Below are 15,515 nucleotides of genomic sequence, written 5' to 3'. Positions count from 1 at the left end.
AGCTGAGGCAGTGTTCAGCATTTTCTGTGATTTCAGCCCACCTGGAACTGCCAGAAGCCTTCCTAAAGGAGAATTTTAAATTTTTAAAATTTTAAAATGCAGATGAAATTCTTCCTGGCCCTGCTGAGATTCTATGGGGCACTCCTAGTAGCTCCCTCTGACCACAGGAGCAGTCATTACCAGGGTGTCATTAAGATAGGACATGAACCTCAATCTATTGACCAAGTCTGTACTCAAAATGGTCTGGACTGTAAAAGCCCCAACAGTATTAAAGATACAAAAACTGTGTAACCAAGGAAAGGTCAGCAAAGGGTAGTAAGAATGATTACCAACAGAGCCCTGCTGTCTCCTTTGTCCAGCATCACACCTTGAGGAGTGTTTTTACCTGTTTACAGAGCTGAGGCTGAAACTTAGCATCTCACTGATGCTAGGCAAGAGCTCCATCGTTGAGCCGCATCCCAACCTTCTTTCAAAAGCCTAAGATGGTGTCTGTGATTCACTGGTGACTGTGCAGTTTCCACTGGGTTGTTTACTCAAAGGTCAGGGCATGTCATTGCTCTGGAACCTGCGGTGGGAGGGGTAACACTTGGCTTAACTTCAGCCAGTGAATTCACAGCTACCGCAGCTTTCTCAGCAGCCTCCTCGGAAACCGGAGCCAGGCATCTGAGCCTGAGTGTTTAAGACTGCATCTCCCACTCTATACAGCACTGCAGACCATTTCTTGACCTTTTATTAGCATTTATGTCTTGCTTTTCCCTTTTGCCACAAAAACATGAGATTTTCCAGTCTGGGGCAAATGTTTACAAGATTAGCAGGGAAAGCTTATGGGACACTTGGACAACATGAGTTTATTAGATTACAATGTCCCTTTCAGATGGGACTACCTAACATTCAGATGTAATTACATAATGTCTGGGATTGTATAATAATTATGCAATAATTTCATAATGGATTCTCAGTGTCAATTCAGTATTAACTGTGTGCACAGTATTATGCTAGAAAAGGAACATTTAATCAAAAACTGGTATTTTCAAGTTTGTGCTCTGAGAAGAAAGGATAAGCCAAGTGTGGTGACAGACAGCTGCTACCCAAGCAAGGGAGGCAGGAGGATCACCAGTTTGAGGCCAACCTGGACTTTAGAGGAGGATGGAGGGAGGAGACTGGTGTCCAAATAATGGAAGGCAGATTGTATTAAGAAAATAGAATGGGGCTGGAGAGATGGCTCAGCAGTTAAGAGCACTGGCTGCTCTTGCAGAACACCCAGGTTTGAATCCTAGCACCCATGTGGCAGCTAACAACCATCTGTAACTCCAGTTCCAGGGGATCTGACTCCCTCTTCTGTCCTCTGCAGGCACTGCATGACATGGGTGCACTTACACACATGCAGGCATAACACTCATACACATAAATTAAATAAATAAAAACTAAAAGATAACAGAGAGGAACAAGCTGCCACTAAGGGCTCCAAGGAAGGAGGGTGACATAAGGAAATCTTAAAGGGTGGAGGGGATTTAGACAGGGTACATGTGGAAAAGGAACAGAAAACAAGTTTTGAGTGTTAGGCAGGCTTAGGAACTTCAAACTAGAACCAGACTGAGCTTTGAAGGTACTTTGGCTCCCATGTTTGAAGCCCATGTATTTTTTAATTACCATTTTAGCTTGCCAGAGCTGCTGTAACAAAGCACACAGACTGGAAGGTTTTCAATGGCAGATGTATTGTCTCTCAGTTCTGATGACTCTTTTCCTCTGTGCATGTCTGTGTCTAATTTATTCCTCTTTATGAGAAGACCTGTCACACTGGATTAGGGCCTACCACAATGACTTCATTTTATTATTGTAAAACTTTGTCTAAATAAGGTTCTGGTCTGAGGTCACATCCTAAGGCACCTCTGAGAGTTAGAACTTCAACAACTCTTTAGGATGACAAAATTCAACCTCTAGCAGCTGCACACAGAGTTACAGAGATGGAGATGGAGAAAGTAGGAGGAAGGGAGGGGAGGGACAAAGGGAGAAAGAGGAGGGGGGAAAGGGAGGAGGGAGGAGAAGAAGGAAGGAGAGGGAGGGAGAATGAGAATATTCATAAGGTAATTAATAGTGTTTTGAGACAGGGTCTTTCTGTGTAGCCAAAGCTGACCCAGAACTATGTAGCCCAGGCTCACCTCAAACTCGTGGTAATCCTCCTTCATCAGCCTCCCAAGTGCTGGTGTCACAGGCGTGAGTCACCATGCCAAGCTGTGCCTTTTAAAAAGTGATGCTGGGGCTGGAGAGATGGCTCAGTGGTTAAGAGCACTGACTGCTCTTGCAGAGGACACAGATTCAATTCCCAGCACCTACATAGCACCTATGAACCGTCCTTAACTCCAGTTCCAGGGGAACCCGAAGCCCTCTTCTGACCTCCGTGGCATTGCACAACACGGCTGCACTCACATAGGTGTAGGCAATATACTCATACACAAAATAAAAATAAAATATTTTTTTAAAAAGTGATGCTGGGGCTGGAGAGATGGCTCAGTGGTTAAGAGCACTGGCTGCTCTTGCAGAGGACCTGGGTTCGATTCCTAGAAATCACATGGTGGTTCACAATCAGCTCTAACTCCAATTCCAGTGACTCAATACCCTCTTCTGGCGTCTACCAGCACCAGGCATGCATGTGGTGCACTGATACATATGCAGACAAAACACTCATGCACATAAAATAATGGTTTTTTTTCTTAAAGTGATGTTGAGAGGCTGAAAGCCTGTTGTTTATCAGGTCTTAGAACAGAGGGAAGTTTAAAAGGAATGTTCTAGCTCAATAGCTCATGTAATTTTTGACCTTTCTGTAGTCTGCCTTCAAACTATGTTCTCCGCTAAAGTTCTCTACGTCGTACTACACACAGTTTATAGAGTGGCTTCTCACATTTCATCTCACCCCATCTTCAAAATAATTCTGGGAGGTAGGCAAGGTGGGCATTCCATTACCAGCACACGGACAAGCCAGCGGTGTCTCAGAGGTTCAGTTAACTTCATAAGAATCCCACTACAGGTCAATGGAAACATGGGAATAAAATCCAGCGTTTTGAATTAGAGTGGGGCCTTCATTCCATCATGACTTATCAAGCAAAGAAGGAAATTCAGCAACCAATTTTCATTATTTCTGTATAAAAACGGATGTCCACTGCAGCTAGCTACTGAAGGCCGGCTGACTGAAAACTCACACTGAAAGATTATCTGCGAACTCAGGGTAGAGGCAGGACAGCAGCTGTAAATACAGGTGGAGTGGCATGATGTCACCATGGGACTGATGGGATGGAAACTGTCCACTGAGTTCAAAGCCACCTTCATTCTAAGGATGACATGCTTCATGTTGTAGGGTAACTGCAGACACTTATTTCTTCTGAAGGCACAAGTCTTGGACGGAAGGGACAGTGGTCTCAAACTATATTCATTTTTTAAAATTAATTTATTCAAAAGACGTTAATTATTTAATTTTTAGATGATATTCATCAAGAATATTGTTTGTGCCCTTCTGGAAGATATATTCTAAGTAAATTTAGCAGAAAAAGCCCATTGCTGTAAATATGGTTAAATGATTCTACCAGTGCACACCCCTTTATTAATAAACACAGTATGGGTTATTAATTTTCATTTTAGTTGCATTGTAAAATGTTAATATTCTACAATATTACCCTTCATTGAGAAAAACCTTACACCAGGCCCCATGCTACCAACTCAACAGCTGCCGCACTCACATCACCCCCGTTACAACCCCACTATTGTTCATACGTGCCAGGATTTGAATCCAGGTCTTTCTGACTCTATGGTACTCTGGAGTGGTTTTGGGGAGGAGTCATATATAGTTACTTAATAAGAAATATCCAAAGTATATGAGGTAATTTAATACCAAAATGCAAATAACTTGATTTTACAGATGAGCAAAAGGCCGAAACAGATACTTCTCAAAGGAGGAAATTCAAATGACTAACGGGTATATAAAAAGGCGGTCAACATCTCCTGTCTTCAGAGAAAAGGAAATCAAGACTACAAGGTAGTGCCACCTCGATACCTGTTAGGTGACTGTAAAAGGTGCTGGAAGTAGGAAGTCAGATGTGGTGGCGCACACCTTTAATCCCAGCACTCTGAGTTCAAGGCCAGCCTGGTCTACATAGTGAGTTCCAGACCAGCTGAGTCTACAGGGAAACCCTGTCTCAAAAAGTCCAAGAAAAAAATAGGGTTGGAAGTATGGAAGAAAGGAACCTTGGACACTACTGATGGGACTGTAGATAGGTCTATTATTATTATTACTAAGGGGCTAGTACTTGAAACCAGAGCTCACACATGCTAGGCAAGTGTTCTCCCACAGAGACAGACCAAGCCCAGCATACTCATTATTAGAAACAGCGTGGAGGCTCTTCAAAAACTAAAAGTAGAGGAAGAGAAGCTCAGCAGGGAAGAACACTTGCTGCTCTTGTAGAGGACCCAAGTTCAGGTCTCCGCACTCACATGACAGTTCACAACCATCTGTAACTTCAGTTCTAGGGGCTCTGATACCCACTTCTGGTCTCTGCAAGCACTGCACACACATGGTGCATTTCTATACATGCACCAAAATCATACACATAACATTAAAATCTTTTTAAAAACTTAAAAATATATCTGGGTATATACCCACAAGGCTTTGGAGTCAGGATTACAGACATCCACACTCCTATATGCACCACAGCAGTACTCACAACCACCAAGACAGAAAAACAGCCCAATGTCCTTTAATAGGTAAGTGGATAAAGAAAAACAGAGATATATGTGTGTTATTCAATCACAAAAAAAAAAGGTAATTCTGGAGATAGCTCAGCAGTTAAGAGAACGTACTGTTTTGCAGAGGACCAGAGTCTGGTTACCAGCACCCATATCAGGTAGCTCACAACTGCCTGAAACCCCAGGGGACAGCTTCTTTTGGTCCCTATGGGCAGTGCAGTCACATGAACAAACCCCAGATACACAGACATAAACATAATTTCAAAACAAGGACACAATACTAACAAAACAAGCATGAAGCCAAAAGAAATACTGCATGATCTTCTTCCTATATAGACTCTAAAACATTTAAATCCACACAAACAGAGAATAGACTGGTCATTGTCAAGGGCTTGGGAAAGAGAAAGTGAAATGGTGTCAGCCAAATGGTACCACATTCCAGTGATGCAAGAGAAGTAACTTCTGGAGGGTCTAATGAACACCACAGTGATAACAATTCAATGCTGTACTGCACACTTATGGTTTGCTAAGAGAGATATGAAGTCTCCTTACCATGTGTACTCAACATGCTAATAACACTGATGATCAATCTTGGTTGTCAACTTGATTGGATCTGTAATCAACTGAGACCTGTCTCTGAGCAGATCTGTGAAAGTATTTTCTGGAAAGATGAGTTCTGGGAGGAATGCTCCCCCAGAATGGGTACCACCTTTCTGTAGTAGCCCAGATACCACAAGGTCAGAGGGAAAAGCTGCTGCCTTTTGCCAGCCTCCTTCGCCGGCCACATTCACCCCTTGTGGTGGGTATGTTCAGCCCACTGCCACTGCTGCCGCCACTGCCATCCTCTGATGCTGGGACCCAGCTTCTTTGGCATTTGAGGCGGACTGAAGACCTGAGGCTCTCCAGGGATCCTCCAGGCCTTCCGTACCAGATTGAGACCGCTGAGGTAGACAAGCTTTACGGACTTAGTAGCTGCCAGAGGATTCTCAGCTTCTCCAGTGTACAGACAACCACTGTTGGGCTACTGTGTTGTGTTAGCCAATCTAATTAATGACTCTGTAAATTAGATTCATTCTATCAGTCCTGTTCCCCCAGAAAACCCTAATACAGTAACTACATATAGGTAGCATTAATTTCCTCAACGGTAGTGATCATTTTACAATGTGTACATATATCAAGACATCAAGCTATACACCTCAAATATACATACATACATCAAAAGACAAAGCTGTACATCTCAAATACAGGTTTCAGGGGTTTGAGGAAAAAGCAAAAGAGATTTAACTCATCATTAACTATTATCCTTGGCATAGTACTGCTTTGATTCTCCACAGCAAGCCAGTGAGAGTAAAAAGAACACTTAGTAACTTGCCCAAGAAGTCACAGAACGGGGACTGGAGAGTTGGCTCCGTGGTTAAGAGCACTGGCTGCTTTTGCAGAAGACCCAAATTCAGTTCCCAGCACCCACATGGTGGCTAGCAACTCTCTGTAACTCCAGAGGGGATCTGATGCCCTCTTCTGACTTCCCAAGGCACTGCACAACACTGGTGCACTTACATACCTGCAGGCAATACACATAAAATAAAAATAATAAAATATTAAAAAAAAAAAAAGTCACAGAATTACCAAATGAAAACCCCAGGATTCTGATCCAAGTCTCCCAAGGCCGTATGCTTGGCATAAACTTGCTAAGATACCATTTTCTATGTGGGGTACTCACACTTTCATTCAGTTCATCTCAATGATAATGAATGTAATATGAAGTCACTTACACCTAGGTAACATACTACTGAGAAAGGCAAGAGCTAAAGATAATACTGGGATGTGCAGATAGAGGCAGTATGGAGACCCCTAGGGATACAGATGGGAGCTTATGAAAGCCTGGGAGAGAGAGGGTAGACCGACTTTGCTTGAGCCAATGGCCTCTTGACTGTGAATCCTCTCTCTTCTCATCCTGGCTACCTAGCCAAGTGCATCTCACGTGGAGGAATCTGACTGGCTGGGAGGCAATGTTGGCAGGATCTTTGCATGTGACCTTAATAACCATTATGATGTGGTTAGGGTCCCGGTGCCAACACCTATAGCTGTGACCTTGGCAAGTTACTTCATCACCAAGGGCCTGCTCACTATTTGACAGGCCAGCGATAACTCACAGAATTGTGGTGGTGACATGATGAAACCTATGTACAAAGCGCTTGATGGATCCTGGCCACTGACACTATTCATGGACCTGGCTTTAACCTCAGCAGACCGAAAATAATTTCAACAGGCCTTAAAAATTACACTGCTCTTACTGAACATCTGATATGAAAATTCTAGGAAGGTTAAGCCAGACATGGTGGCACAGCTGAGGCAGGAAGGCAGTGAGGGTTTTTTTTTGCTGGCCTGGAACTCACTATGTAGACCAGATTGGCCTTGAACTCATAGAGATCCCTATGTCTCTACCTCCCAGAGTGCTGGGATTAAAGGCGTGCGCCACCATGTCCAGTGACACTGAGTTTTAAGGTCAACCACAGCAACATAACCAGACCTTGTTTCAAAAAAAAAAAAAATCAAACAAAAGTTCTAGGGAAGTCAAGCTTTGTGTAGAAACCAAGGACTGTACCAAGACATCCAGAACTCATAAACCCTGTTTTACAACCTTTAACTGTTTCAGGGAGTGGATGCCCTGTAATCTTGGCCTACATTCTGAGGTTGTCTGGGAATTTTACTCCTATGGTGTTGCTGTTACACAGAACTCCTATTCAATCCAACCAGTCACTCTCAGCAGGAAAGCTAGTCCTGTTGATGTTGTAACTTCAACTTGGTGTATTTAAGGAAACACTGACTTGTTTCATGTGTACATTATAAAGTTACCTATTCATAGATAGATTTCTTTTCCCCTAAGTATAAAATAGTATGGAGATATAAATTATTGACAAAGCATACCCTGTCCTCCAAGTTAACTGCACATGATTTAAAACTGGTAGGAATATAAGCCAATGGGAAATGTGTGGTTTGCACCTGAACACCTGGCTTACTTCAAGTTGGTCACTTCGAGGGTCACTTGCTAGTCACCTGAGCAGTGAATGCGTAGGAGGAGGAGCACTCTGAAGAAGGGCTTACGCTACCAGTATGGCTCACTACAGAGCAGCTCGGGTTCCTGAAAGTGTCACTGGCTTTGGGTCAAGCTGTCCCACAGGACTTCCTGTGTGCCAGGGACATTATTTCACTGGCAGAGAGTTGACTATTGTTCTGATTTCCAAGAGAAAAAATGAGAGGGGGCATCTGAGTTCTAAGGCATGCCCTAGATCACCATGCCCTTTTAAGCTCGGGCCACAATCCCTCTACCACTCTGACCCTATCAGTTCTCCAGGATCAGAGGTTCCTCTATGGAGGTCACACAGCCCCACCTGCTGTCTTAATACCAACAGAGAAAGAAAGGTCTAAGTCTGAATTTCTCTCTACGATTCCTCAACAGAACTTTTCACTAATACTTACCTTCAAGGTGGTAAATGTGACATGTATCAATTAGAATCTAAAAGAATACACGCTCGCTATGTGGCACCACAAGTTGTATTTTATTACAAATCAGTCAGAGGCAAGTTATTAATAAAGAATAACCATTACAGAGCTGTATTCTTCCATTAAACAAACTTTTTTCCTCTGTTTAAAGAATCTTTCCAAAAATCCCAGAACTTGGGAGGCGGAGGCAGAGGCAGGTGGATCTTTGTGAGTTCAAGGCCAGCCTGGTCTACATAGTGAGTTCAAGTGAGCTGGGACTACAGGGAGACCCTGTCTCAAAAAGACAAAAAAAAAAGAATCTTTCCTTTAAAAATGTTCTATGTAATGCTCAAAGGAAAATATAGGTGTACACATTTAAAATGAGCAAAGGCAATGAGGTTACTCGTTTAGATATAACTGAGAGTAAAAGAAATACAAAAATAAGGGGCTAGGAGGATAGCTCACTGGGAAGATAGCACGAGGATCTGAGTTCAATTCCCAGCACCCACTTTAAAAAGCTGGCACGGGGCTGGCAAGATGGTTCAGTGGGTAAATGCACTTGCACCAAGTCCCATGACCTGAGCTGGTTCCCCAGGATCCACATGGTTGAAGGAGAGAACTGAGTCCTGCAGCTGTCCTCTCACTCCACATGTACATCACCATACACGCGCATGTCCACATGCAAATAAATATATACGATACATCTATATATGATACATCTAATACCACATATCACACATACATACATATATATATATATACATACACTCTTTCAATTAAAATAGAAAGGCCAGGAATGGTGGCACACATTTGTGATCCCAGAATTGAGGAGGCAGAGACAGGAGTCCCTGGGGCTCACTAATCAGCCAGCCTATACTAATAGGCAAGTTCCAGGTCCCAGTATAGCTGGCATGGTGGTGCACGCCTGTAATCCTAGCACTTGGGAGGCAGAGGCAGGCAGATTTCTGTGAGTTCAAGGCCAGCCTGGTTTACACAGCAAGTTCCAGGCCAGCTAGAGCTACAGGAAGACTCTGTCTCAAAAAAACAAAAACAAAAACAAAACAACAAAGCAGCGTCTCCTGAGGAACAGCATTTAAGGCTGATTAATCTCTTAGCCTCCACATGCATATGGACACAATTGCGTCCACAAACATGCAGACACAGGCACACACACACACATATACACATACACACACAAATACAAAAATAACTGAATAAACAATCTTCTTAAAATATCAAATAAATACATTCAATAACTACTCAGCCACTACATGGTAGCTACCACTGTGAAATAACTTAATATGTAGCATCAAACCCCTGGATTTACAATACTGTATTTCTTCACTGATTTCTTCATCCTTTTAATTTTCTTCTTTAAGATTTGATGATCTTGTTTTAAAATATACCGAAAATATCTACAACCTAAAAATAAAAAAATAAGTAGAACATTTTGATATTTTCAATTTTTTTACGTATTTTTATTGATTTTTCTTTTTGTATTTCATAAAGAACATCCCAAACAATCCTAATCATCTTTATACCCCCATCCCAAATGGCACCCTCCCATAGTCTCCCTCCGCCCACTGGAGCACATATACTCTGTCATCCCTGTTACTGCCCACTGTGTTATTAGTGCCCCCAGCCATTCCCCTGTGCTAGTCCATCCACTGAATCTAGTCAGCCTATCTAGAGTCCCTTGTTTTAGGAAGATCAAGCTGATATTTTCAAATTTTTAAGTACACTCTTATATTTTAAAATTTTTGCTTCACTTCTGGAATACTAATGATTATGAAAATAGATCCTTCTGCATTATCTAAACCAATGTGGTCTAAGCATATTGTAAGAGCTGTCACCAATGAAATGGAGGGCTACGTACAGAAGACAGGTCTGACCCATCATTACTAAAGCATACACTTCAGTGTTTTCTACTCTTCCACTAAACCTTAGACATGGAGATATGCATATAATATATATTCATATATTAAAGGAGTCTTCTCCAAAAGCAAATTACCATAGCTTCCCTCTCAATGCTGGCTTAAAATCAGTCACAGTGACATCTATCACAGTGACAACGTTCTCTGTAGAAAATTATGGTGTGAAGGTTTAGAATAAAAATATCACAGGTTAGAGGCCATCAAACATGATTCATTTTAGCTTTCTAGCAAGCAGCAGGTGAAGATCAAGTTCTGACAAAGCTGCCCAGCTTCCCTGAAAGGGCTACCTGTCTCAGTCTTACAATGCCAAGATGGACATTCACTAAGTGTTTCAGAGAAATCCGTTTCTATAAGAAAAATGTAAATGATTTTATGTCTGTTTTTCTGTGTGTCTGTATCTATCTATCTACCATCTATCAATTATCTATCTATGCATGCATACTGACATACATGTAGTTCTGGGGACTAATCTAGGGCCTTGCACATGCTAGGCAAGTCCTCTACCACTAAACTGTATCTTCCAGCTCTTTTTACTTTTTATTTTGAGAAAGGTCCTGCTGAGTTGCCCAGGGAGGCCTTGAACTTACTGTGTAACCCTAGCAAGCTTTCAATTTGTAATCCTCCTGTCTCAACCTACCAAGTAGCTGGGACTGCAACCAGTACCACCAAGCCCAACTGTGGTTAATCATATTAAATAAATAAATAATCACATGAAAAATTAATTTCATTATAATCTTAGCTTACATATACCTATATTCTCTGAAAAACTGCTAGGTTATATAACCATACCTTAGTAGCTGTTTCATTATCACTGAAAATAGCATACCAATTGATAATATTTTAGCTTGGAAGTTGTGTAACTAAAGTAATTTTTGATGTTTCTTTTTTTCAAGACAGGGTCTGGCTATGTTTCCCAGGCTTCTCTATAACTCCTAGGCTCAAATGATCCTTGTACTGCAGCCTCCAAAGTAGCTGGGTATGCTAATTTGCATTCATAGAAATACCATACTACTTTAGGAGAAATGAAATATCTTATAGCCAAACTTCTGCTTTTACCTACACAGACATCTGGAAAGAATTTCATTCCTATCCTAACAAAAACCAAAGCAAAACAAAACACTGAATCAACAAGAGAGCAGAAGACACAGGGCAGGTAGTCACTGAATTCTCAGGAGGAAAAGCCCCCAAAAGGGGCACCAAGCAGAAGCAGATCGCGACTAGAATGGGAGCCCCAGGATGCCCTGATGGTAACCAGAATAACAAACCCTAAGCAAAAGCGAGCTCCAGCTCCCCTCAGCAACACCTGCTCACTGGCGACCACTGAAGCCTTCTGGCATGCTAGACACATGGCAGCAGCTGTTTCAGTGTGGTCTGCTTTCTCATATTCCAGTGATATAAAGCCAGCAAGAGTCTTACTGGCCCGAACAGCCCAGTGAAAGATCAAATGTCCTTTTCTTTGTGACCCCTGTGAAAGGAGGTACTCTCTTCTTTTTGACCCCGTTAAAGGAGGCCCTCGCCCCGTCCCCCTCCCCCTCTCTCTCCCTCTCTCTCTGGAGATGTTTCTTCCTTACAGACAGGTGAGCGATAGAACACAGAGTTACTGAAGAGCAATGCGGTCTATGAAGAGGACCTCTGTGCTCCCTGAAGAGCACAGTCTCAGCAAACCCCACAGGCCAGAGTCTGCACTGTGCATTTCAAGCCTCTAAATAACTCAAGTCAGAGAATGGATGCCAAACACACAACCCCCAGGACCCCGTGTAAGCTTATGACCTCATTCCAACTCAGGGTTCATTTCCACTCCACAGTTACTTTGCAAGCATCTAGAATCCTTAAGCAAGCTCTAAGGCAAACAAATGGTCTTAGTTTCTAGTATGAGAGTCAGTCAAAAGTTATGGCAAGATACACAGAAAACAAACCATGTACCTTTTCCTAACAGAATTCCAGCTACATAAGCTTTCTCAAAAGCCAAAGCAGTATCTTCCTTCCAGTCAGTCTTTGCCCAGAAGGAGCTGAAGTGGAAGGCTGGCCACCAGTTTTTCCTAGAGTTCCACTCTTCTTGAACCCACACAGTATGACTTCTGGAAAAGAAAAATGGAAAACGGAAGGTCAGAGATGGGGACAAATCTGCAGTCAGAACCACTATACATCCCATTCCCGCTCCACAGCAAGCTCATTATAGCAAGTGATAAATAACAAGGACTGGGTTAATCTCAGACCTTCCATCCACTAATCGTATGACCCTGAGCATGCTGCTTAAGTCATCTTTCTGAGCCTCAATTTCCTTGAAGGTAAAAATAGTTTCTATTTTCTGGCATTTTTATTAGAATTAAACTAGCCAACAGTACAGCAGCTTCCCACAAAGTTCCTTGCAGAGTGTCCACTGCACAGCTAGTAAGTGTCAGTTATCACAATTATGTGAGTTACTTTAAAATCTTACATAAAATTATACGCTACCAGGGCTGGAGAAATGGATCATCAGTTAAGAGCACTGGCTGCTCTTGCAGGACCTGGGTTCAGCTCACAGCACACACATGACAGCTAACTGTCAGTAACTACAGTTCCAGGGGATCTAACATCCTCTTTCGGCCTCTGCAGGTACTACATATATGTGGTGCACTTACATACATTTCTTGGCCTTACATACATGCAGGCAAAAGAGTCATACACAAAAATTTTTTAATTATTAATTTTTTTTTTTTTGGTCTTTTTGAGACAGGGTTTCCCTGTAGCCCCAGCTGACCTGGAACTCACTATATAGACAAGGCTGGCATTGAACTCACAGAGATCTGAGGGCCTCTGCCTCTCAAGTGCTGGGACTAAAGGCGTGCATCACCATACCTAGCTAAAATTAATCATTTTTTTAAAAATTACATGCTACCAAAATTAATGCATCAATTTAGATGTCATTATTACACAAGCATGTGAGTATATGAATTTGACAGCTGAACCAAACAAGATCAGGATTCAACAATTTGAGTGAATATGTATTTAGCACCTACAGCAGGCCTGGTGATAGAACTTCTAGAGAGTCAAAAAATAGTACACACATTTCTTAGCCTTCAAGAACCCTATAGTCTAGTAGGGGTTTAATGGAACTTCAGATCTGTAAAGTGACTAACAGGGACTCTGGTAACATGTCACAGTGTCATGGTCTCAGTGTACATCTTTCATAGAATTTGCTGCTAAAACAGTGACCTAATGACACTAGTGAAGAACTGGGAAACAGGACCATGAGCAGCTCAGTTACAAACTGGCTTAGTGTCCTTCTCAAAGAAGCCCCGGAGAGCCGCCCTCCTATCTTCCACCATTTGAGGAAACAGCAGGAGAGCACCGGGAACCAGGACTTCAATCAGATACCAAATCTGCTGGCACTTCACCTTAAATTTCCCACCTACACGGAACCTTTAAGGAAAACTCTGCTATGTAAAAGCCAGGCAGTTTCACACTCTTCTGTCACCAGGATAGTCAGTTCGCCAGACTGAAGCAATTTTGGCAGACACTGGATTTCCTAACCAAACAAAATGAATATAATACTCAAATGAAACAATTTTGGGATATCCTCTCTTCTCACATACAAAATAAAAATGATCAAAGCCATTCCTTTTCTCCTACTAATGATGTATATCATCAGAGATGCAGCTTTAGATGTTTACATTACCATGGACATTTGACTGTAGTATTTATTTTGTTAACATAAAATATAGCATAGAGCTCCTACCTGCAGGCCTCTCTCTGGGGTAAGTCCATCACGCCCTCCGCACATTGACTCCCCCAGCCCCATTCACCCTCCCATCTCCACCGCCATTCTCTCCTCCAAGTTTGGGCCCTGCCCCAGTCCTTGTCTTGGGGCCCTGGACACCTGGGGAACCAATACTGCTCCCTGATCCTTTTCATCCAGACCAACAGAGTGCCTTCTCTGGGCCCCAGTAGCTCTGCTTCTGGGCCTGGCCCCGCTCTCACCTCCCTCTGCTTCCCTGGGCCTGCACCACCCCCCAGCCTCTTTCTGGGATTCTGGGGCTGACCTTTCCTCTTCCGGATCCTTTGCATCCAGACCAACCCAGCTCCTCAGAGCAATCCCCAGGAGGCCTTAGGGCCTCTTCCGGTCCCATCTGCCTTTGCATCTCTGGGTGGCATGGCCACCAGCTACCCTAGACCAGCACCTTTCCTGGGCCAGGCTCCCAGGCCAGTCCAACCCCCAAATTCCTGATGCCAAAACTGTGCCAGGAGGGGTACAGACCTTAGGAGAAAGCCCGAGAGCATCTGATTCTCATCTGACTTGGGCATCTCTGGGAACTCCTGAAGACAAAAGCAATCCGGCCAGTCCAATATAAAATCAAAGGAGAGAACTAGAAGCTTAGAGGAACCAGCCTTTTATGCCCAAAAAGTAAACCACAAAGATACATAAAGTTCACAAAAAGAAGCAGGCCTAAATTTGAAGGCCTGAGTCTCACACAAGAATCAGAAACTACAAAAGAAATTCACATGTCAAAACCACAGAGAAAAAATAGTAACATGAAAAACCAAAATAACATTACCCACCAAATACCAATAGACCTCTAGAGGAATACAATGAGAACCCCCTAGAGATAATGCAGGACATAGAACTCAAAAGAACAATTATAAACATGATAAAAGAACTCAGTGAATTTAAAGAACACACTAAAAAAGAAATCAAAGAACTGAAGGAAGACAGGGATAAACTACTGAATGAATTCAGAAAAGAGTTAGAAATGTTGAAGAATACTCAGGCTGAAATGAAGAAGGAATTGAAACACTCAGTAAGCCAATAAGAAACGAAAGGAAAAAGCCTCACCAATAGGATGAACGAAATGGAAAACAGACTATCAAGTCTGGAAGACAACTCAAGCAAAGATTATGAAAAATTTAAGAAATCACAAGAATGGAATATGCAGGAATTGTGTGACACCATAAAAAGACCAAATTTACGAATCATAGGCATACAGGAAGGAGAAGAATCCCAAGATAATGGCATGGACCAGATCTTCAAAAGAATGGTAGAAGAAAATTTCCCAAAATTAAACAAAGACATGCCTATACAAATACAAGAAGCATAGAGAACACCAAACAGACAGGACCAGGAAAGAAACTCTCCACGGCACATCATAGTAAAAACACTACACGTACAAAATAAAGAGACAATTCTAAAAGCTGCAAAAGAGAAACAATAAATCACATATAAAGGAAAACCCATTAGGATTACAGCTGACTTTTCAGTGTAAACTATGAAAGCCAGAAGACCCTAGACCAAAGTATTCCCAGTTTTAAATGATCACAGATGCCAACCGAGATTACTATACCCAGCTAAAATGTCTATTATAGTCAAAGGGGAAAGAAAAATCTTCG

General features: G+C 42.4%; 1 protein-coding gene across 2 annotated transcripts in view; it reads right to left on the bottom strand.

The window, feature by feature from the left end:
* Positions 1 to 8,275: 8,275 nt before the first annotated feature.
* Taf1a (TATA-box binding protein associated factor, RNA polymerase I subunit A) overlaps positions 8,276 to 15,515 on the bottom strand; it is a 40,217-nt gene continuing 32,977 nt past the window's right edge. For both annotated transcript variants that reach the window (XM_008823755.3, XM_017795772.2), the window contains exons 10-11: positions 12,075 to 12,229; positions 8,276 to 9,639 (exon numbers count right to left, since the gene is read on the bottom strand). In XM_008823755.3, coding sequence (XP_008821977.1) covers positions 9,527 to 9,639; positions 12,075 to 12,229 — 268 coding nt within the window. In that variant the 3' untranslated portion in view covers positions 8,276 to 9,526. The remainder of the gene's footprint in view (positions 9,640 to 12,074; positions 12,230 to 15,515) is intronic.

This window comes from Nannospalax galili, unplaced genomic scaffold, assembly GCF_000622305.1.
Source record: "Nannospalax galili isolate Female #2095 unplaced genomic scaffold, S.galili_v1.0 scaffold368, whole genome shotgun sequence".
NCBI lineage: Eukaryota > Metazoa > Chordata > Mammalia > Rodentia > Spalacidae > Nannospalax > Nannospalax galili.
The sequence above is the reverse complement of the archived record's forward strand: the minus strand, read 5'-3'. Positions and strand labels throughout refer to the sequence as shown.